The 21354-nt window shown below is 47.8% G+C and overlaps 11 protein-coding genes across 11 annotated transcripts; 4 read left to right on the top strand and 7 right to left on the bottom strand.

The window, feature by feature from the left end:
- Positions 1-148: 148 nt before the first annotated feature.
- FPOAC1_005913 (uncharacterized protein) lies at positions 149-1694 on the bottom strand (the record flags this gene model as incomplete). Its single annotated transcript, XM_044850424.1, has 3 exons — positions 149-673; positions 721-922; positions 973-1694. The coding sequence occupies 3 exons, from the start codon at positions 1692-1694 to the stop codon at positions 149-151; spliced, it is 1449 nt and encodes a 482-aa protein (XP_044709134.1).
- Positions 1695-2983: 1289 nt separating this feature from the next.
- FPOAC1_005912 (uncharacterized protein) lies at positions 2984-4051 on the top strand (the record flags this gene model as incomplete). The annotated part of the gene is made up of 1 exon (XM_044850423.1): positions 2984-4051. The coding sequence occupies one exon, from the start codon at positions 2984-2986 to the stop codon at positions 4049-4051; it is 1068 nt and encodes a 355-aa protein (XP_044709133.1).
- A 348-nt stretch (positions 4052-4399) lies between these two features.
- Positions 4400-5685, bottom strand: FPOAC1_005911 (uncharacterized protein; the record flags this gene model as incomplete). Its single annotated transcript, XM_044850422.1, has 3 exons — positions 4400-4633; positions 4687-5424; positions 5491-5685. The coding sequence occupies 3 exons, from the start codon at positions 5683-5685 to the stop codon at positions 4400-4402; spliced, it is 1167 nt and encodes a 388-aa protein (XP_044709132.1).
- Positions 5686-6225: 540 nt separating this feature from the next.
- Positions 6226-7341, top strand: FPOAC1_005910 (uncharacterized protein; the record flags this gene model as incomplete). The annotated part of the gene is made up of 3 exons (XM_044850421.1): positions 6226-6816; positions 6867-7214; positions 7264-7341. The coding sequence occupies 3 exons, from the start codon at positions 6226-6228 to the stop codon at positions 7339-7341; spliced, it is 1017 nt and encodes a 338-aa protein (XP_044709131.1).
- Positions 7342-8322: 981 nt separating this feature from the next.
- FPOAC1_005909 (uncharacterized protein) lies at positions 8323-8581 on the bottom strand (the record flags this gene model as incomplete). Its single annotated transcript, XM_044850420.1, has 2 exons — positions 8323-8421; positions 8480-8581. The coding sequence occupies 2 exons, from the start codon at positions 8579-8581 to the stop codon at positions 8323-8325; spliced, it is 201 nt and encodes a 66-aa protein (XP_044709130.1).
- Positions 8582-10474: 1893 nt separating this feature from the next.
- Positions 10475-12568, top strand: FPOAC1_005908 (uncharacterized protein; the record flags this gene model as incomplete). The annotated part of the gene is made up of 5 exons (XM_044850419.1): positions 10475-10988; positions 11034-11310; positions 11363-11496; positions 11551-11835; positions 11886-12568. The coding sequence occupies 5 exons, from the start codon at positions 10475-10477 to the stop codon at positions 12566-12568; spliced, it is 1893 nt and encodes a 630-aa protein (XP_044709129.1).
- Positions 12569-12767: 199 nt separating this feature from the next.
- On the bottom strand, positions 12768-13375 carry FPOAC1_005907 (uncharacterized protein; the record flags this gene model as incomplete). The annotated part of the gene is made up of 2 exons (XM_044850418.1): positions 12768-12844; positions 12901-13375. 2 exons carry the CDS (start codon positions 13373-13375, stop codon positions 12768-12770), a joined length of 552 nt encoding a protein of 183 aa, XP_044709128.1.
- Positions 13376-13925: 550 nt separating this feature from the next.
- On the top strand, positions 13926-14585 carry FPOAC1_005906 (uncharacterized protein; the record flags this gene model as incomplete). Its single annotated transcript, XM_044850417.1, has 1 exon — positions 13926-14585. One exon carries the CDS (start codon positions 13926-13928, stop codon positions 14583-14585), a length of 660 nt encoding a protein of 219 aa, XP_044709127.1.
- Positions 14586-14698: 113 nt separating this feature from the next.
- On the bottom strand, positions 14699-15645 carry FPOAC1_005905 (uncharacterized protein; the record flags this gene model as incomplete). Its single annotated transcript, XM_044850416.1, has 2 exons — positions 14699-15146; positions 15203-15645. 2 exons carry the CDS (start codon positions 15643-15645, stop codon positions 14699-14701), a joined length of 891 nt encoding a protein of 296 aa, XP_044709126.1.
- Positions 15646-16629: 984 nt separating this feature from the next.
- FPOAC1_005904 (uncharacterized protein) lies at positions 16630-18366 on the bottom strand (the record flags this gene model as incomplete). Its single annotated transcript, XM_044850415.1, has 1 exon — positions 16630-18366. One exon carries the CDS (start codon positions 18364-18366, stop codon positions 16630-16632), a length of 1737 nt encoding a protein of 578 aa, XP_044709125.1.
- Positions 18367-20210: 1844 nt separating this feature from the next.
- FPOAC1_005903 (uncharacterized protein) lies at positions 20211-21310 on the bottom strand (the record flags this gene model as incomplete). Its single annotated transcript, XM_044850414.1, has 2 exons — positions 20211-21083; positions 21137-21310. The coding sequence occupies 2 exons, from the start codon at positions 21308-21310 to the stop codon at positions 20211-20213; spliced, it is 1047 nt and encodes a 348-aa protein (XP_044709124.1).
- Positions 21311-21354: the final 44 nt, after the last annotated feature.

Raw genomic sequence — 21354 nt, 5'->3', positions numbered from 1 at the left:
GCAGTTTGAATTCAAAGACAACTCTTTCACCCCTCAATTTAGCTCGGCTCGAAAACAACCGAGAGTTCCACTTGTGAGCCAAACTGATTCAATTCATGATTGTCGGAGAGAACGCCGAACAACACTACCGCAGAAGGCTTGGCTGATTCTATGGGATAACAGTCTCTTCAGAAAACAATTCCATCCCCTGAATCGCGTTCAGAGCCATGGCTGTCAAAACTCTCCGACTTCCAATGTGATGCGGCTCAGCGCCGTACCCCCATGACCATGCCAAATCCCATCCGCCGTCAAGTTGCTGCCCATCAAGCACAATCTTCAAATCTCTCCCATTCTGAAAACCAAGAGATTGAGAACTCAACGATCTCATTACAGCACCAAAAACATTGTCATCACATCCCATACGTTCGCGAACACACTCGATGAGCAACCCTCTTATACGCTGAAGCTGTGGGTCCGAAGGACGCCTCTCGCAGAGGTCAGAGAGTATATATAGGAGCCAATCTGGGTTTTTGTAATAGCGACTTCCGTGAAGGTAGGCTCGAGTTTCGAGTAGACGGCAGACAAAATCATTAACCATGGAGAGCTCTTCACCCCAGTCGTTGATGACGAAGAAGCGGAAAACGCTGACGCAGATGCAGTGGCAAAACTGAGGACGACTTTTGCTAAGCCAACACTGACCAGCGATCAGAATCAGTCTGTGAGTTTTTATCTGAGACTTACAAGAGGCAAACCGTCCGGGGTCAAGTTTGAGAGTATCTCATCTCTGGCCTTGAGTTTTGCAGCCGTTGTAACATTGTCCAAGACTGCTATTACGAGTGATGTAGTGTCAGAATAATCGGGGTGGACTGTGTTCGTCAGTATCGGCGATCCTTGTTGGAAATAGTTCCAAGAGTCCCCCATGCTCTCTGGCATAACCAGATCACTAAAGTCATTAGCCAACTGCCCAATAAGCGACGTTTCAGATAGATCTACCGGATTCTCGGGTTTTGAAAAATGATCAACTGAGAGTAATTGTCCAGAAGCATATGAGAAGTGCTCATTGGACAGAAGAGGCGCTTTCCTTCGTCTTCAAGAAACAACTTTGCGCGTGCAACAGGATCTCCAATGAGGTTGTGAAGATCCCTGACGAGAGTTTCGGTATCATTGAATAAGATGCTCTTGATACCAAGGGCTTGAGCGGCAACAACATTCTCCACCTTATCATCAACAAAGATGCAAGAAGATGCAGGGGTCTTGACAATCTTCAAGCATTCTTCGTAAGCGGCCATGTCTGGCTTCCTCTGACGAATAGTGGCAGAGCCGATGAATTCGTCAATGATACCCCAGCTCTGGATTTCATGTTCGAGTGCGTCAGACTCAGATGCAGGGATGTTAGAAAGACAGAAAACCTTGGTATTAGGATGCATCTGTCTGAGCTCCTTGATAGAGGAGATCAAAGCAGTATTTACCTGCAGGCCCCCCCTTCTCATTTGTCCCAACGCTTCGGTCCATGTTTCAATGTCAATGCCGAATTCTTGGCATATATTATTGTAGCACTCGTCGTTTGTAATACGGCCTGCTTCGTAGTCGTGCCAGTAGGATGTGTCGAGGGCAGCTTTGATCAGGCTTGCGGAGAGACCGACATTGTTCTTTGTTGAATACTTGGCAAGAACACCACCCAAGTCAAGTATCAGAGTTTTATATTCCTGTCGCATAATTGTGGATACGTCGTACGATCTCATCTTGAATGAAATGCCAATAATGTTACTCGATATGTCTAGTAATGGGATACTGTAGCTTACCAACGGCGAATATTGTCGAAAAAGGTGATATTACTAGAATGCACGACTGAGTCTCAATCACTCTCGATGCAAAAGGCAGCTTAATTTCTCGACTGTGTGGATTATTTTCAAGTTCAACGCTCTAGAAGAGATGTATCGAGTTGAGTCTTGAAGATATCATTTCCTTCGAGATGGATCAGGGTCTATCTATATATGCTTGGTGTCATAATGTATCTGAGACTGTTCATGATTGCTGATCCTTCTCATTCAATGACTGACGAGTTCTTTGTTTGCTCCGAGACAATAATCTTACTCCAGCTCCGATTCCTATTCATGTTTACAACCCGGCATTGCCGGGCCAAGTTGATGGTGTCATTGACCCAATCACCGCTTGATAATCCCTTAGAATACAGACGAACTAAAGTAGTACATACGGTAGAAGAGGGCTAAAGTGAATAGAAATAAGATTGATCCGACTATGCCGTGGCTAGTCATGCTAGTCTAGTACAGACAGCCACAAGCAATCAACGGCAATTGCCATCTGCAGACGGAGCGATACCCACAATATTATCTCTATTGTTCTTGGCCGCAGTAGCTACTGATAGCTGTCAAAACAATGCAAACGGAGAAAAACAACTAGCAAAAGTTGCGTAATCTATGCGACATCGACAGCGTATATCAGACCGCATTGTCCTTGGTGTATGGAGTCTCCCTTCCCCGCTACTTCGGGTTAATGTACAGCGAGATTGGAACATCAAGCCTAGTAATAATTTTATGCTTAATCCCACACATCGGATGGATCGTCAACTTAACCCTGGCACGAGGGAACCTTGACCCCAAAAAGAAGCTTACACATGTCCCACGTTATCCATATTACCGGTAGATGATAGGTGGGGATACTAATTCTTACTTACCCCAGATATGCATACTACACATTTGCCGGAGGTTTGACTTCCGATCGCCCCGGATAGGCATGTCGATATTGACGATGTCACTATAAGCAATCACATTAACCCAAGATGCCAAGACGCAGCATCCTTGCAAGGTAAATCTCTACTTGTTTCTGTTGGCGGTTTAACTATTGTCCATCGATCAAGCGCACGAATAGAATCGACTTGGCCGACTCAACAAGGATATTGTGAGTATTTAAGTAGAGTAAATATAGTTCTGTGAATATTCCCAGTTTGAGACCTTTCAGCCTCAATCCCTACAGAGTCTTCGACATGTTTCGTCTTTCTTCGATTCTCACAGCAGGTCTCGCCCTGATCAGTTCCGTCAACGCCGCTTGTGGTGATGGATCACCGCAAGGTGTGGTCTCGGGCTCAGGCTCTTCCTTCACCGCCACTGTCAACGGCGCAAATGTCTACTCTGGCTCCGACTACCGTCTCGCCATCCAAACCGCGCTCGACCGCATTGGCACTAACCAACGTGTCACGGTCCGCGCATCAGGCAGCATAGGCGCAAACACCATTGTCGTCACTAGTGGGAAGACGTTTGAGGTCTGCGGTACCATGAACGTCGTCTACAAAGCTGGTCGTGGAGCCATCGAGGTTATCAACCAGAACGATGTCAAGATTCCTTACCTCAAGATGACGGGTAATCCTTACTTTGGCATGCGCTTCTCTGGTACCCGCAACCTTGCTCTCGGTGATATCACGATGAACCTCAGTGGTGGTCTTGGAATCAGATTCGACCGCGATGCAAACTGGAACTATGGTGTTAGTATGGGTAACATTGTTGTGACCGGAGCTAGTAGCCACGCTGTTGAGACGTTCAAGATCGACGGTCTTACCATCACTTCCGTCAAAGCTCGAGACGTCGGTGAATCAGGATTACTTATCCAGGAATCACGAAATGTTCGCGTTGGACTCGTCGAAGGCAACAACGTCGGCGCAGGCACAGGTTACGCAACTCTTCGCTTCGCCAACGAGAACGGCAAGCTCAATAATGTCTTTACCACCACCAACGTTTTCATTGATAAAGTTTACTCTCGAGGCGGTGGACGTGGAATCTTTTGCGTGTCAAAGTCTGGGGCCGCCGAGATCAAGACAATTGACCTTGCAAGCAACGGAAACAATGCCATCCTCATCGAGAACTGTTACAACCTGGCTATCCGAGATGGTGTTATCAACGGAGGTGGCGAGGTTCGCGTTTCTGCCCGCAGCGAGTTCCCCAACACCAGTGGTATCTACGTCAAGGCCCAGGTGAACAACAACAGTGTCCGGGAGTCTCCTTGTGCTGAGAATATCTACTGGGGTATCACCGGAAATGCTAGGATGAACGTTTGCTAAGCGTCGAGTCTAACTCTATCCCAAGGTAAATTTGACCAGACACAGTCATGAAGGGTTGCGGAAGAAGGAGGTCGCTTGTATATAGTTGAAGGAATGATATTCGAATGCAGTTCTCGGCGTCAATCATTGTAAGAGTGTCTTCATTGTCGTGGTGTCTCGTGGTGTACCACAGGTCCAGGTTGAATGTCCGCTGTACTATGCCACGAGCCACGAGTGAATGGCCCTTTCCAAGGGTGACTAGAGTGTGAAAAAAGAATAAAGCTGGCTATCTTGAAAAGAAAAAAGAAGAAACAAAGTGGTTGCAACTACCAAGTGCAATTTGGGTCAAGAGACATCCAAATGCTACGCTCAAACTGGTTTCCGCCCTGTGAGGAATCGATAAGTTGTGATCAACCTCAAATCTCGACTTCGGAATTCTCTTTTTACACCCTCCATCAATACCATGGCTTGATCCTGGGAATAGTTCCATACTCGTGTGAATAGTGCAGGTGTATGTGATTCAACAGACATCTGCATGTGCGTGAGTTCAAATTTACCCAGTTCTTTCAGCGTCGGGTCCTTTGCCCAAGGACCAATGGGTATCTGCTCTTATGATTAACAAATCTCCCATAGAGGTAGGCGAAAGGAAAACGTACTCGGTAGACTCGTTCCTGAACGTCTTCAAACCCTGCATCGATCATCCATTGCTTGTGATATCGCGCCACGTTGATCTGCTTTCCAAACATCTTGCTCGCTTCATCCAGCTTAGACACCCATTCCATCGTCCATGGGGCACGGTCACAACTGTCGTCGTCGCTGAATATCCAAGCGTCGTACTCCTGCATCTCAACGTAACCACCTGGCTTGAGATTTTCCATCACTCTGCTGTAGAACAGAGGCCAGTCTGCTGACGTGCCGCAGAGAGCACGACCATGGATATAGTCGAAGCGCTCATGCTCGCGATACGTCCACTCATCTTCGTAATCGTCGACGTGAAATACGCAGTTGCCAGGGACCCAATCAGGCTGGATGGGGGAAAGATCGACGCCAGCTACTGAGGCGTTGGGATACTCATCAGCCATCTCTATGGCCCAAATTCCAGTGCCACAGCCCAAATCCAAGATGCGATAATCGCTTTGGTCATCCGGTTTTGGCAAAGGTGCTGTATGGAGGGCGCCGCCGAGAAGCAACCGCCATATGTGATGCTGAAGATCCAAACGCTGCTGTTCTTGATCATCGTTGGGTAGGACGTATTGCCCTTCTCTGAATGCATGGTAGCGCCGTCCGTTTTCGTACTGATAATCGTAGATGGATGAAGTGACTGAAGCTGTGTAGGATGAATCTCTATCCGACCCATATGTAGAGTCTGCGTCATTGCCTGGCAGTTCCTCCTCCTAGATACCTTGGCCTCAATACGACGCGTCATTTTGAAGGGTAGGAACGAGACAGGAAAGACTCACATCGACTTGCAGAGGGGCGTGATCCTCATCCTGCCGATCTTGGTTTTCAGCAGGGCTCTTTGGTGATTGGCTCATTTCGTTCCTGTCCCCAGCTCGATTTTGACTATCGCGACCCGGCAGGCTGGTAACGGGTGGAGGAGACGGCTGTGACGCTACAGGCGAGGTCGCGGACCCAGTTTCCTGCTCAGAAGCCATGATCTGAGTCAGACGTGAATCCTTCAAGCTACTAAGTTAATAGATGGCTCTATCTTAGATGAGTAGAGTTAACGTTTGATGGTGGTTCCGGCCGGCAGTGCTAACGTCAGTCAAAGGGAAAAGGCGGGACAGGGTAAAAAAAGGAAAAGGAACAAGATGACACAAAAAGTCAAGTCACAACACGTGGTAATGCAAGGAGGTGAGGAGTAAAGAATTGGGACCGGAGCAGTCACACCCATTCTTGATTCGTAGCATTGCGAGGTGATGCTGAAATAGGTTAAGTGTCGTGCCACATTGTAGCCACTTTGTTCCATCTTTTCCGAGGGGCATTATTAGTTAATACATACAGTGACTTGTTGACTAGACTAGGTAGTTAGTGAGTGGTCGGTCTGGTCTAGACTGAACCGGTCTTATCTCAAAATGGCCCTGGCTCAAAAACCATCTACGCGAGATTATTTATCCCTGCCTTTAGATTTCCCCTCTCTCTTTCCATTCATCTAAAAATCACTATATACTTATTTTATAACAAAGACCAGGAAAATGGTTAACGAAAAACTCATCTGCGTCATCGGTGCGACTGGTAACCAAGGCGGTTCAGTCGCTCGTCGATTCCTCCGCGCAGGTTTCAAAGTCCGAGGCTTGACCCGGAATCCATCCTCTGATTCGGCCAAAAATCTGGATGCGGCCGGTGCTGAAGTCGTCTCAGTCGATTTGGATGACATAGAGACACTCAAGGAAGCATTCAGAGGTGCCAACATCATCTTCAGTGTGACAAACTACTGGGAGCCTTTCTTCAGACCCGATTGCCGACTGCAGGCTGCCAAGGAAGGCATCTCGTGTCGCAAATTTGCCTACAATGTCGAAGTCCAGCAAGGAAAGAATATTGTCGATGCCGCTGCAACTGTGGCTGAGGGTCTTGACAAGAACGGCTTTTTAGTCTCGACGTTGAGTCAAGCCGAGAAGTGCAGTGGGGGGAAGTTCAAGGATTTGTATCATTTTGATGCAAAGGCTGATGTGTTTCCCGCATATGTCGAGGAGAAATATCCTGAGCTTGCAGCCAAGATGTCATGCATTCACACAGGATTTTTCTTCACCAGCTTTAACATTCTTCCCGACTCTTATATGAACAAGGTATGTTCTTCAGCATCTGACTAGGCTCGCCTCTTCTGACAGGATAGCAGCTGTCTGATGGTTCTTTTGAGATGTCCTTCACAACCACCCCCAACGCCATAGTCCCTCACTTCGATCCTGTAAGCGATATGGGTAACTTCACTTATGCTGTCTATCAAATGCCCCCAGGCAAGGCATATATGGCTGCAGGGACTTTCTGCACATGGCCTGAATGGATTGAAACATGGGGACGGATCAATAATGTTCCAGTCAATTATCGACAGATTACACCTGATGAGATGACTGAGGCTACACCTGATAAGGACGCAGGTATTGAGACGGGACTCATGTTCTCGTATACTTCCGATCCGGGATATGATGGCGGCATGGAGTTGTTGACTGCCAAAGACATCGAAAAGGTATGTAATGTTATTATCCAGGAACCAATTTATACTTACCTCATATTAGGCTGGTATTGAATGCCCCATGACTACATGGGAGGAGTGGGCGAAGAAATACGACTGGTCCACGATTCTTCAAAAATAAGATCACAGAAGAGCCAGAATAGTACTCGGTATTGGAAAAGTAGGTTATGCTCGTTTCACGTCTAGTCACTGTTGGTGATGTGCTTGTGAGATTTGAAGAGGTGCCAGAATGGTGACTTACGGCCAGGAAGTAACTGAAAGTAGGAGGATTCCAACAAGAAAGGCGTACTTCACGCGAAAAGCTATCGGATAGACAACAAATATGCCAACAGCGAAGACGTCTGTCCACATCTATACACTTTAGTTAGCCTCGTTTTCGATATCATAACCTGATTGTTTACTTGCCTCTGGACTTGACACAATCCCCGAATCACATATCTGTGTATCTGAATTAATCATCTCAATGAGACACCCGGCAATAGCCAGAAGGCGTCGCATTCCAACCTCGAGTAATGGATCCAATCCCCGACCCATACGACAAACGCATCTCGGCAGGAAATATACCAACACCAACCCTTGTAGCTATCTTGATCATTGACGGGATCAGTTTGACGAGCCATTGTAAGCGCGAAGAAAACAAAAATAAGCCCTTCAAGAAATACAGCTGTTAGAGCAACGTCATAGGGGATGTTACCCGAGCCGGTGTCCGACCACCTGGAAAGCGAAATAGGCGTTGAGACCCATACCTGGCCTGTTCAAGGGTTAGGAGTAGTCTGATAGTAGGGCTGTAAGGGTAAAGTTGTTCCTTACAGAAGGGCTGTGGGTGAATTGGTGACAAGGCCACACATAAAGCTGGAGATTGCAGCCACAGCTGAAGTGGCTCTGACGAGGTCTCTTCTAACCTCTGCCAACAAGTTGACTATTTTGTTATGGAGATATGACTTTGATCCGCATATCTTCTTTGCATGCCGCATAATTGGGGATTTTATCACAGTCATTTAGGTTCGTCGCATCACAAATGCAAAGTCCGTCCTTCTGGGAATGGATAGAAGCCTAAATAGTGTCTCAATCGCCAACCCGAGGAAGTACTGGACTTTCTTCATCATCTTACAATAACAGAAATGATATATACCATGGCCGCAAAGGTCGTCGCACCAGCACGAAGCTCGTTTAGAAACGTTGCCCCTGTGATCTCTTCGGGCTAAAGCACGTGGATCATGTTAGCTGAAAGATCAATATCGAGCACTGGAATGTCTTACATGACTACTGCCTTCTAGCCTGAAGAAACGACCAATGAAGAAGGACGCGACGAGTTGATTAAACCTTATGGTAGTACCGTATATCGCTCTGCGTATTTCCATGATGCTTCTAGTTCGAGAGGTGAGGGCGTCTTGGTCAAGGAAGTAAAATTCATGAACCTTGGTCCCAATATTAAACGAGGAAACGTTTAAACATGAATGAAAGCCGATGATATGGAGAAGTGAGCCTGGTATTACGGTCATTGAAAGAGTCAACATTGCAAGACATGTTATGCGAGTAGACTGCTGTATACATCTTGGACTCAAGTCATAGTGCGATCATGCGGCAATCTTGACAATTAACTAGATAACACGCAAAGATTATACGGAAGTCAAGGAGGATTGTTCTACACTAAAGTCGGAAGCATAAGCAGGTTAGCCGACTTGGACCGGGAACCAGGTGGAATACCCGTTCCCCGGTGCAAGGGCGTCTAGTCTAGTGCTGCACATTATCATGCGAAGTGAGGCTGAGGACGAGGCTAGCTGAAGTGTCTCAGACAGTACCCAATCAAGAGTCTCCGGAGAGAAGTGAGAATGTCTGCTCAGGTACGAACACAATCATGTGTTTTCTTCATTGACTTCGGCTAGTCAAAGTTGATTGCCATTCATCTTTCTTCGGCAATGAACGCACAAGATGAATATATGTAACATGGTGAGGGTAGTTAATTCTCCAAGTACAAGACTGTTCGCTGCAAACTATTCTAGACTAGTAGACTCAATCAAATGGTCTGACACATGCGTGAATCCCTGCCATTTTTTCCCCTCATAGTTTCAAGCCACTTGACCACCAACATGTTTCTATCAACTCTCGTCTCGGCTCACGCGTGAAATGCATCACGGGCCTCGCTCATCTCGAGGATACAGTAGAATTCCCCCCCGAGTAGATGTTAATTGGAAACTTTCCGTAGCACGCGGGACAAAGTTCAGTTGGATCTGAGGGCTGCAAAGTTATCGATATTGACTAGCTTTTCGCGGCAAGGTGTTGGTCTGTTAGTTTCAAAAATGGATGCCATTGGGGCCCCGCAAATGGTTTAGAATCATACGCCAAAAGCCTTAACTGGCCGGGGAGTAGGTAGTTAGTGCTGCTTTAGGGTCGTAACACCGCACTGGAATTGAGAGACAGTTAGGTGCTTCTTTCCCCATTGTCTCTGTATAGTTACCACCTTGTTGACAAGAGTAGTGGAGCTCCGTTGCTATGGTGAAGTAATCATGCAGTTGTCTTCTTTTTTAATACAATATTGCGATATAAGAAAGGTACATGAGTGTATTTGACAAAAAGATCTCTGGGCATTTCGAAACAGAGGCATGTAGATAGATTGCCAAAACAAACAATGGAAAAACACACCCGTGCACACAAAAATGCCTTGAGACGCAGCTGGGCCAGATGAGGCGCTCTGTAGCCGCAAGCCACTCCACTAGCCGCATCCAGACCCAAGATTAAAGTAGACGATCGACCCTTCCAGACTGTTTTTGGTTTCTGGGCTGCAAGGAACAAGAGTAAATCTGGACCAGGGTCAAACAGATGGCTGTGAGACTGACAGCTGAATAGATGGAATGGCGGTCTCGAGAGGTTGTCTTTCCCAACATAACCAAACTCTCGGGTCCTAGGCTTATCTCTTAAGCTACGAGCTTCCCGTTCCTGTCACTTCCCACAAAGAGAGAATTGGTGCGGTCCAGAATACACAGAAGACGACAAAGTTCAGCCTTGCATTCGCCAACTAAGGCCGAGTCTACCGCCGGGTCCCGGACTTGACTACTCACAACTTCAGCCTATGCCCGTCCTGGAAAAGGGCGATTTTCATACTTTCTTACCCCAAGTTCTAAAGACCATGTATGCAGGCAAGACCCCTCTCTGTTTCCCCTGTCCTGCCTGTCTATTTCCCACTTTGGATCTGACTGCATCGCGATCCCATGTCGTTTGCATGTTTTGTCGAGAGCAGTGTACGATAATTCACAATGACATTGCTAACACAGCCCGACACAGAGCAGTCTTCTCCTGCATCCACTAGAGGAGAACGCATCCGCTCGATATTACGGAAACCAGCATCGAACCTCGCCCTACGGATCTCGGACCTGGATCGATACCGCCTCAACGTGTGGGAAGTCAGCTGGGCGGCTCCCAAAGAGTCAAAAAAGGAACATCGCGAGAACAAGGAGTCTGCACCCAAAAGCACGTTACAGACAGGTCGATCTTTGTTTAGTCGGGGATCATCTATATCGTCGAATGAGATACCCATATTCAGTAACCTTTACAAGAGGAGGAATCTCGAGACGATATCACCGACTGCGTCAACTTCCACTTCTTCATCAAAGGCTTGTGCGACAACAGCGGGCAATTACGAGCTTGACTCTGATAGACTTTCTATATTTTCCGCAGTCAGCGAGCAAACAACGGTGCATGTTTCGCATCTCGTCGACCTTAACAACAGAAGAAATGGTCAACTGATAGACACCACTCGACCCTCGCCAGGTACATTCGCCCTACAAAAGGTCGTGAGTTCACTAACATCTATAGATCCATACGACCAGAACGACCAGCCCAACGACCCTCCTTCACCGACACTGACGACATCCTCCACGCCATGGGATACAGATACACTAGAGAACGTCATGTTACGTCCATGGCCTCTTATCCAAACCCTCAGCGAAGACTCTTTCGTCGCCCGAAGCACAGAAGCGTGTTCAATACCACGCACGTCGTGTGACATTCCATATCTCATCAACTGCGGAGTGACAATCGTGGCGAATTCGAGCGTCAAGTCCAAGCCACGCGGCCATTCATCAAGTAGCAAGTTCGTAACTATTGCCAGTCATCTATCGAAACTCCATGCTAATACAAGATAGACCACAACCGCCGCCTCAACCTCTCCGCCCACATAGTAGCCGCTCGTACACCCCCATGCTCAAAACACCACGACGTATGGCTTCCTACAATAACTCGCTGAGAGCCGAAGCCATGGACGGCTGGAAACCTCCCAGTGAGTGGGGGTGTACGCCTACAGAGCCGTCGTTTCAATTCCCTGACAATATAGAGTCGCTAGAGCCTGACATACCAAAGGAGCTGAATGCCATGCAGCTCGATGTCAAGCGTTTAGCCAGAGAAGACAATATGGTCAGGCTATTGCGATTAACCGAGTCGCATAACGTGAACGGATCTCCAACCTCCAGTCAAGACTTGGAGGTTGAGAAGATGCAGTGGATGTTGTCTGCACTATACAACATGGATGGTCCCAATTATCCTGACATTCGTGACGAGAATACAGAGTGTGAACCTTCTGATCCACCAAAGAAGGTCCTCGCTCTTTATGAAACATCAGGTAAGGATGACTTGCGTTTCTTTTCACGCTACTTTGCTGACAAACTTCAGCTGTTACCTCATATCTGGCCGCCGTCAACCACAGTAAACAGGTGTATCATCTGTCCGCAGCACCTCTCTCCCCCATAACCTTTCCAAATATCCACCCGGTCCTTTCACCAGTACGATCACCCTCAGCCTTCCCTGTCGCACCGTCCACCATCGAATCCGTCCATTCTTTACGGCTGCCTCTAGTTATGCCATCACAAGAGATTCCTGCTCTGTTGAGAAACATACACAGGTGCCTCGAGCCTGGAGGCTCACTGTATCTCACCATCATCGACCCGCTCCCTCTGACCAGCACTCTTGGCCCCTTACTCCGATCGTGGATCGAAGACCATCTACTCTTTAACCTCGAAGCAAGTTTCCGGTGTACCAACCCTAGCAAACTTTTACCTCTGTGGCTGAAGAGTGCATCGCTGCTCGTAGATCCCAATCTGGTCGAAACAAGTCAATTCTACGCTATTCCTCTTGACGACAGTCAGTTACAGTATGTACGAGATGGGCATGAGTCAGAAGATGGGCTGAGGCGGGAGCTTCGCAACACAGTGGGCAGAATGCTCTGGATGGAGATCTGGAGAGAATACATCATTGCTGATAGCTGGTGGTGGGATGACCCGGATATTCTCCACGAATGTACACAGCTGCAAACGACGTGGGAATGGCGCCTGATCGAGGCTGTAAAGGATAGTTGAGACATAACCTCCATCGTTTTGTCTTTTGTTTGGATTGTGTTAGACAGCGTTATACCCTCTGTATCCTAATGATCTTGTAACTATTGGAAATAATAGACTTTTGTTACCTCGTCGAATCCTCTTCTGCGTTAGTCTCTTCATACTACGCAGGAATCTTGATCTGCGCGCTATCTTTTTCTTTTTCTATAGGATAATCCTTTCAATGTGTCGGGCATGATTTTGGCTTCCAGCCTTTCGGTTTGATGATCGTTGTGTTGGGATCAAACCCTGGTGCAACTGTAGCTGTTGAGTTCGTCTGATGCTTTGATATATTCCTTGTGACGAAGACTTACCTGTGGTCCCTACAAGCGTCCATTCACCCAAGCTTCTTGCACTCTGCCACTCATTGCTTGCAACAATCGCCTGGGGCCTCTGCTCTCCAAAAAGATCTGCTCCCATAACGTAGTCTCTGCCACAAGATCCGTTGTTGTAAGAGACGGACAAAACTAGAGGTGCACCAGCGTAATAGTGCCAGACCTCAGCGGCATCGAGTTTATGCCATAGCGATTGACCTGCAGAGCCTTGCAAAAGGTAATAAATGGCCGTGCTGATAGATCGGTTCGTGCCTGGTATGACGTTGGGGTCTCTGAAGGTTTCGTAGAAATAACCCCCTTCGTCAGACGACTGCATGTTTAGAAGACTGATGATTGCTTCTGCGGTGAATTCATTGGTTGGTATTTTGCTACTACGGATTTGCTTATCGAAGGTCTGGGGGAGGTGAAAGGCAAGGCCCAGAGGTAGCCAAAATAGAGCCAGAGAGTAGTGCATTGTTGGACGAACGAGGTCTCTTTTTTTATAACTGTATGATATAGAAGTGAAAACCTGAGTTAACTATTTGTTCAAATGCGCCCATGGTGGTTTGGTTTTTATGGCTATTGTAGTCGGCAGCATCGGCATGACGCTGTGAATGAAGCTGCTGTCAGATTCACTTGCAAAGAGTCAAGTGCTGACAATTTTCTCCACTCTGACGTGTAGGCTTTGGTTGAGGCCATCTCATTGATTCAGATTTGAGTTACTGGTCGTCGTGATCATCTGTACGTCAAAACCCAGCTCGCTCTACTTGTTTATTGGCAACTTCTATGAGGGTTTTTATTTGGTCGTCACCTTTTGCGATCTTACAGTTATCAAGTCAATTAGTCATTCAATATATTTGGTCCTATAAAAGCCATTCTGCTCGTCCTCTCGGTGTACGCCGCATACCGCTATAAAATGTCGCTTGCGGGGTGGGCCGACGCGGGATTGCAACAAGATAAGAAATTATACATAAACTATTATTGAAGCATTATTATTTGCTCGACAAATTTCATTCGAGTTCAAAATGACTTTCCATTCGCCCCAAGAACTTCTCTCCGCCCTCATTCAAACACTCGAGCATGATATTGTCCCATTGACAGAACAAGGCGTTGCCTCAGGAAGCAAAGTCTTTGGAGCTGCCATCCTTTCCTCGCAAACCCTCAAACCGCTCACAGTTTCAACCAATGACGAACGAGTATCTCCTCTTCTTCATGGAGAGATAAATTGCATTCAAACCTTTTACACCAAGACTTTTCCTGATTCAAAAAGTCGACCAGACCCTCGTGAGGACTGTATCTTTTTCGCAACTCATGAGCCGTGCAGTCTCTGTCTCAGCGGCATTGCATGGTCTGGTTTCAAAGAACTGTACTATTTGTTCACCTACGAGGACAGCCGCGACCAATTCTCTATCCCGTATGACATCGATATCTTGGAAGAGGTCTTCCGTGTCAGATCGGAAGGAGAGAGCGAGACGGCGTTGAAGGATAGAGCTCTGTATAATAAGAAAAACAAGTTCTTTACTGCCAAAAGCGTTCAAAATCTCGCCGATGAGATCCAGAATGAGGATGAGAAACAACGTTACAAAGTCGAAGTAAATAGGGTCAAGTTTCTCTACAATGCGTTGGGTGAGGAGTATCAGAGGAATAAGAACAATGGAATAGAAACTTCTAGTACATGGAGATAGAGAAAGAATATAGGCATCATGATATGTATTCATTCATTCGAAGCTCAATATTGCATCTTACTATTGCGCCTATCTAATCCTCAAAAGTCTTAAATTACCACCCGCTATCGCCATCAATTCATTAACATACCCACACCAACAAGCATACTAACAAAAACCGCAACAACGGGTGCAAACCTCGCGCCATTCAACGTTGAAGCTGCGTTGTCATCGTCAGAATCCTCCGAATCACCATTGTCTCCATCATCAGTCTCTTTAGTTTCTTTCACGTCATCTTCCTGGTAAACCATCGCAACGCCAGGGAATCTTCTGATGATAGCAACCTCACCGAGGTCCGTAGGCCAGGCACCAGCACCAGTCGTGAATAGCTTGGTCGTCTCGTCAACATCATACGTACGAGCAGAGAAGATAGGATCAGATAACACGCTCGTTCCGACAGTGTAAGCCGAAACAATTGCTGATATCGGCATGGCTTGTTGGCAATATTCCGAATGTGTGCCTGATTCAAAGGGTTGGATGGAGGATACACAGCCCCATCCCCATACATCCCCAGTCCAGCCACTAGAGGCGCGTTAGAATTACAGTACAACTTGGAAAAGCTAGTGATGGCAACATACCTTGGACAGCAAAGCGCAAGTGTCTCTCCGGGTTCCAAGATCCCACCCCATACATCTTCAGGGCCAAGTCGGTCGTCCAGGGTCCCAGACACCTTCGTGAAAACACCGCCCTTTGTCGCCTCGTTGTCTGGTGCAAATATTCCAGCAGTTGTCCAACCTTTGGGACAAATCACCCCAGGGGAAAAGTAGTCCACTGTAGGGTGCCCTCCGATTTTTAAGTTTTGGCTACTTATCTTGTCGTGGTCTGAGCCAGATGGATAGCATTCGCCCATCTTTTCAGGACCACACGAAACTGGGCCGTATTGACTAGTAAAATCACTTGCATTGGCATAGTAAATATGATCCGTTGTCGCTGTTGTGCATGATGCAGGAGGCTCATAGGTTGTCGTTAAAGGGCCGAGGTTAGTGAAGTGGTAACCGAAGAATTCTGTAGAAGTCGGCATTTTGACGAGGGATAGCTAAAGCAAGATTCGATTAATGAGACAAGAATCTGCAGATAGGCGACGCGTCTTTGAAATAAGGTTAAATAATAACTGCAATGACATGCACTAGTCAATACGGTAACCTAACTACTGGAAGTGGATATATATAGGCTATCGGGCTATCAATTGTATTGCTGTTCAGCTTGGGCGCTCCAAATTACCCGATACGGCTTCCTGTGTCTTGGCTCCATGACATGTCACAGCTGATGGCCAATTACATCATGACAATAACGATAATTATGAGGGGTCAACAGGTTTTGAGTTCGGAGATTACTCTATTGGGGTTGAAATGAACGGTCATAAATCAAGAAACAGACTGGTTGTTATATATTCGTTGTTCATTTCGTCATCAGTCACGAATTGAAAGGATGAAGATGTGATTGAGCAAGGATTATTTACACAATAAAACATTTATCACATAGGAGCGAGAAAAAGGATGTTAAAATCATGTAAAGGTATTATAAATTAATAAATACCATGAACTAACTATTGAGAATTCCTAACCAATATTGCCCATGGTCGATATGTATCAAGTAAGTCAATCGATCGTTCAGTCCAGAATCTACATAAAGACAGCAATGACTGCGGGGACAGCCAGCATAAGGCCAGTTCGGACCACGCTACCGCCGCTGACAGGGACAGCAGGGGTAGGGACGGTAGGAGGAGGAGTTCCAGCAGGAGGGGGGACAACAGCTGGGGTAGAAACAGTTGGGGGGGACCTCAACAGGAGGGTAAACTGGGGGAGGGACAACCGAGTGAGGGGGCTGGGCAACAGGGGTGCTGACAACAGGAGGGACATAGGAGCTGGGGACAACAGGAACAGGAGTAGGAACAGTTCCGTTACCGTGAGGAGGGTAAGGGACAGTGGCGACAGGAGGGAGGACGGGCTTGTCACCAGTGGGCTTCTCAGGAGTAGGAACTGAGTGTGTGGGCTTCTCGTTGGCCTCAGTGGTGGGAGCAGGGGGGGTTAGGAACCTCCTTGCTGGGAACACCAGTGGTCACAACGGGAACCTCAGAGCCGCCAGTCTTGGTGGACTTGTCAGACTCGGGGCAGTAGGTGGTGCTCTCGACGATGGTGACAGTGGGAGCAGGGGGAGGAGTGGTGGGAGGCTGGAAAGTCTTGGTAGTGCGAGTCTTGCAGGGGACGACAGTGGTAAGAGTGTCGGTGATGGTGGTGACAGGCACAGGAGCAGCGTGAGTAGAGGTGGTCATGGCAGGGACGGCACCAGTCTCAGTGGCAGGGCAGACGTAGGTGCTCTCGATGATGGTAGAGGTAACGACCTTCTGGGTGTAGCGAGCAGGGCAGTTGATGACAGAGGCAGCACAGCTGGTGACAGTGTAAACCTGAGTGGAGGTGAGAGTGCGGGTAACATCGCCAAAGGTGCCGTTAGCATGGGCAGGAGTGGCGACGACAGCAGGAGCAGTGGTAACAGGCTTGGCGGCAGATCCGTAGAGAGGAGAGTCGCCGGTGGCCTGGGGGACAGCGTAGTCGCCAGAAGCGTCAGGGATAGCATCGCCCTGAGAAGTAGCCTCGGATCCAGCAGGGACGGTAGCAAGGGAAATGGTTCGGGTCTCGGTCTTGTCACCATCCTGGCCCTGTTGCTCGAGGAAAATACCAGTAGAGCCACGGTTGGGCATGCAGACCTTGGCCTTGGCAGCAGTAGCAAGCTCGACGGTCAGGGTAGGAGCAAGGTTGAGTTCGAGGATGTCACCAATCTCAACATCGAGCTCGACAGCGAGACCAAGAGTGAGGGCAATGACCTCGTCGACGGAAACAAGGCAGTTGTCGGTGGCGATGAGAGCAGCGGTGTACTCGAAAAGGCTGACCCAGACAGCAACCTTGGCGCCAGCTTCGATATCGAGAACGGGGATGTCGAGGTCGGCTTCCAGGTCGATTTCGGTTCGGAGACGGAGGCCAAGTTGAAGGTTGACAGCGGCAGAGAGATCAACATCGGCAGCGATACCGAGGGGAAGGGCCTTGGTGACAAGTCCCTCGAGGGAGACATCGACAATGTCCTTGGTGAGAAGAGAAACCTCGACGAAAGCCTCCTCGCCGAAAGCAAGGTAGACACCAGCAGAAAGATCAATAGCGGCGTCAACACCGACAACGAGGTCGAGGGCAAGAGCAGCACCGGCCTCGGCCTCAAGAAGGCCAGGAACCTCAATCTGGAGAGCAGGAGAGGCAAAAAGCTCAATAGACTCGTGGACAGCAGCTGAGGCAGAAATGTCGACCTCAACGTAAGCCTTGACTCCACCGAGACCAATGCGGACGCGAGGCTCCTGGAGGAAACCCTTGACGAGCTCAAGGGTAGCATCACCCTGGATCTGAGCCTTGGGGAGGTTAAGGCCAAGCTTGATAGCAGGGCCAGAAGCGGAGGCAGGGGCAGCGACACCCTTGAAGAGGGTGTGATCCTCCCAGCTGTGGGCGAGAGGGCAAGTAGAAACGCCGCTGGCCTTGGACTGCTGGACAGCCTTCAGAGGGTCAGCAGTGACCTTCTTGGGAAGGTCAGCGACAGTCTCCTTGGTAGATCCCAGGTTAACTCCAGCCTCAACTCCAGCTCCCTTGCCGCCGAGAGATACATCGACATCAAGACCAAGACCGACACCGTTCAAAAGGTGAGGAGAGGCCTGGGCAACGGCCACAAGACCTCCCAAAGTGGGAAGCAAGTTAGAGAAATGCATACTGAAGAATCAAAACAAAAGTAATAATGAGTGACTGGAGCAAAGATTGCTTCCTAAAGTTTGAGTTGCTAAGAGAGTGACTGGAAGAGTACTGAAGACTGAAGAGCAGAGAGAAAAGTTCAAACCGAAGCAGCAGATCAGCTGTGTTTTATGGACTCGATTCACAACGCCATAATATGATAGTATTGCAACTCTATGGAGTAGTCTACATACAAAGGGGGATACCAAGTCCATCAGCGGATACCATTCAATCTCGTATGCGAATGTCACGTCGACGAGCCGTACTCTGGAAAGAGACAACGGCCAAAAAATCCAATCATACACGACGATCGCTATTTCAGACCCCGGGCAGTTTGACGAAGCTAGCGGGGGTCAGGTGGCGCTTTTGCTGCGCTGATCAGCAAAGTAACCTAAGTATCGGGGATTTACAGGAATTAAATTAGGGACGAGCTTACATACATAGAGAGATACGAATACCACGTGCGGATTGTGGGATACAGTTTGTTTCGTTTCGTTTTCTGACGAGTCTCAACGTCTGAAGGATGAAAGTGACGTATTTTGAAAGGGGAGGGTTGCATTTACAACGGTTGGATTGCGCCCAGTTCTTTGGATCTTTCAGTTTCGGATTTTTGATTAATGGAGTATGATCGCCTTCCTCGGCGACAGCGAATTGATGTCTTGTCTTGTCTTGTCTTGTCTATCCATATCTACAGAGTATTAGTCTCAACTATCCGCTTTGACAAGTTGATTTCGAACCCTCAGTTGGATTTGGGATCGGGTTTTTTGTCAAGCCCCGGCAAATAGACTGCCGAACGAGCTTGTCAAAGCGCGAGGCTAATGTCTAGTCTCATTGTCTCACTTGACTTGAGCACAATAAGACGAAATGCTTTGACCTGAACGGCATCTCATTCTGTACAGAGTACTCCATACAGAGTAGATAAGATCAAATAACGACTCAACCGAGAATGAACCATTGGCTGTCAAAGACCCTAGACTTGTGAAATTTCACCGCCTGGGCGCAAAACGCGGTTCGTGTGACAGGGGGCCTCGACTGATGGGCAGGGGAAAGTGGAGCAAGATGAAGATCACTGAACATTCATTGCCTGTTACGACAGAAGTGCCAAGCTTGTCAGGGTCAGGCTAGAAGAAGGATGGTTTGTGCTCAGGAAGAAGAAGCGAGACTACAGAGTACGAAGACTCTGTACAGACTACAGAGTAAGTCATCTCATCTTAGCTGCTCTTTGACTTGGCTCGGAGAGCTAAAGATTGTCAGGCGACACTTTAGAATGATCTGCAAAGCTTGCGTGAACTAAAAGTTATTGTTGACTTAGGCGATTCGGTCACTTGAAGAAACACCCTGCTCGTTCACGCACGAGCTCATGCAAGATGGCTGATCAGAGGGACTCTCTTCTACCCTACATACGAATATTGACTATCTAGTTATGGACCTTTTGTTCCTTAGTTTATCCATATGAAGATTCAACTATGATACAGAATAATTCCTCAAGGAAGGTTTTTCTATTTACAAGATACCCAATATGATGAAAGTTTTAGAGATAGAACATATATCAGAAAGTCAAGTTACTCCCAACTTCACATTGGAGACAGAGCATTTCCATGGCCCCAATTAACTGCAAGCATAGAGCGATGGCGCGTTCGAGGGTAAATAGCCTGGTGAAAATCCCTGACCAGACGGCCATAGTCTATGTAACCAATCAAAATTGTCTTATGATATGGCAAGTGTGTGCAACTTCATCAATTCGTTCTGTTCTTCGCTATTAAATATTACTCAAAGCACTAGTCTATAAATGTCGCATTTCGTTTCCGCATGGGCCAAATATTAATCACAAGTCCAAATTGCGTTCCTCCTCTTCCTTCTTGGGCTCCTCTTTCTCTACAGCACCTGCATCCAGACCCTCGAACAAGTCCACACCCCAATGAATAGGATTCAACAGCCTCAACCTTTTGTCTTGTTTCGTAACCTCGTCGAGCTCACTTTTTGTAAACTCGATCCCTTGAGAACAAAAGTTCTCGGCGATATAATTAGCATGCGTGCTCTTCGAAATCACGATCGTCCCGCGTTGTTGTCCCCAAGCGAGAATCGTCTGAGCGACAGTCGCGTTCTTCTCCTCAGCGAGCTTCGTCCAGAAAGCGTCATGTAGAATACTCGGGTACTTATCGCCATACGTGGGGTTTGCGTTTGCGAGAGGCGATGCGGCAATCACTTTGATGTTTTCTTTCTTGTGGAAATCCACAAAGGACTGTTGCTGGAGGTAAGGATGTGTCTCAAATTCGTGAGCGTAGGGTTGAATGCTGGCAATCTGAAGGATCTTCTTGATGTCCTTTGGAGCAAAGTTGGAGAAGCCAATATGACGCGTCAGTCCAGCGCGAACAAGTTCTTCCATAGCCTTCCATGTGTCGATGAGAGAAGTCTTGTTATCTACATCTCGTGTCTCAGGAACCCAAGCCACAGGGTAATGAATGAGGTACAGGTCCAGATACTCAACGCCGAGATTCGCGATGGAGGTTTCGATAGCCTTGCGTACTAGCTCAGGACGATGATCTGTGTTCCACAGTTTACCGGTTATCCAAATTTCATCGCGTGATACGCCTGAGGCTTTGATACCCTTGCCAATCGCTTCTTCGTTGCGCCAGATGAGGGCAGTATCGATGTGACGATAGCCGTTTTTGAGAGCATACTCTACAGCAGGAACAACCTGCCCAACTTGTTAGTAAAGCGCTTCATCAGAACCTAAACGAGATATCTTACCACTCCCGCCCCAGCTAACCAAGTCCCCAATCCAAACGCAGGGATATCACGAACAGTCTCATTCTTCTCAAACACGGGCATTTCAGCGGGTCCAAATGACGTCGCTATTGAGAGAAGAGTGTAGGTGACGAGACTCACAGCCGTGAGGAACGAGAATGCCCTCACAAAGCTCATCGTTGGTTATTGTTATCGTAAGAGAAAGCTGTAAAGTGATTTAT

Source organism: Fusarium poae, chromosome 2, assembly GCF_019609905.1.
Source record: "Fusarium poae strain DAOMC 252244 chromosome 2, whole genome shotgun sequence".
NCBI lineage: Eukaryota > Fungi > Ascomycota > Sordariomycetes > Hypocreales > Nectriaceae > Fusarium > Fusarium poae.
This window is presented reverse-complemented; position numbering and strand designations above follow the sequence as displayed.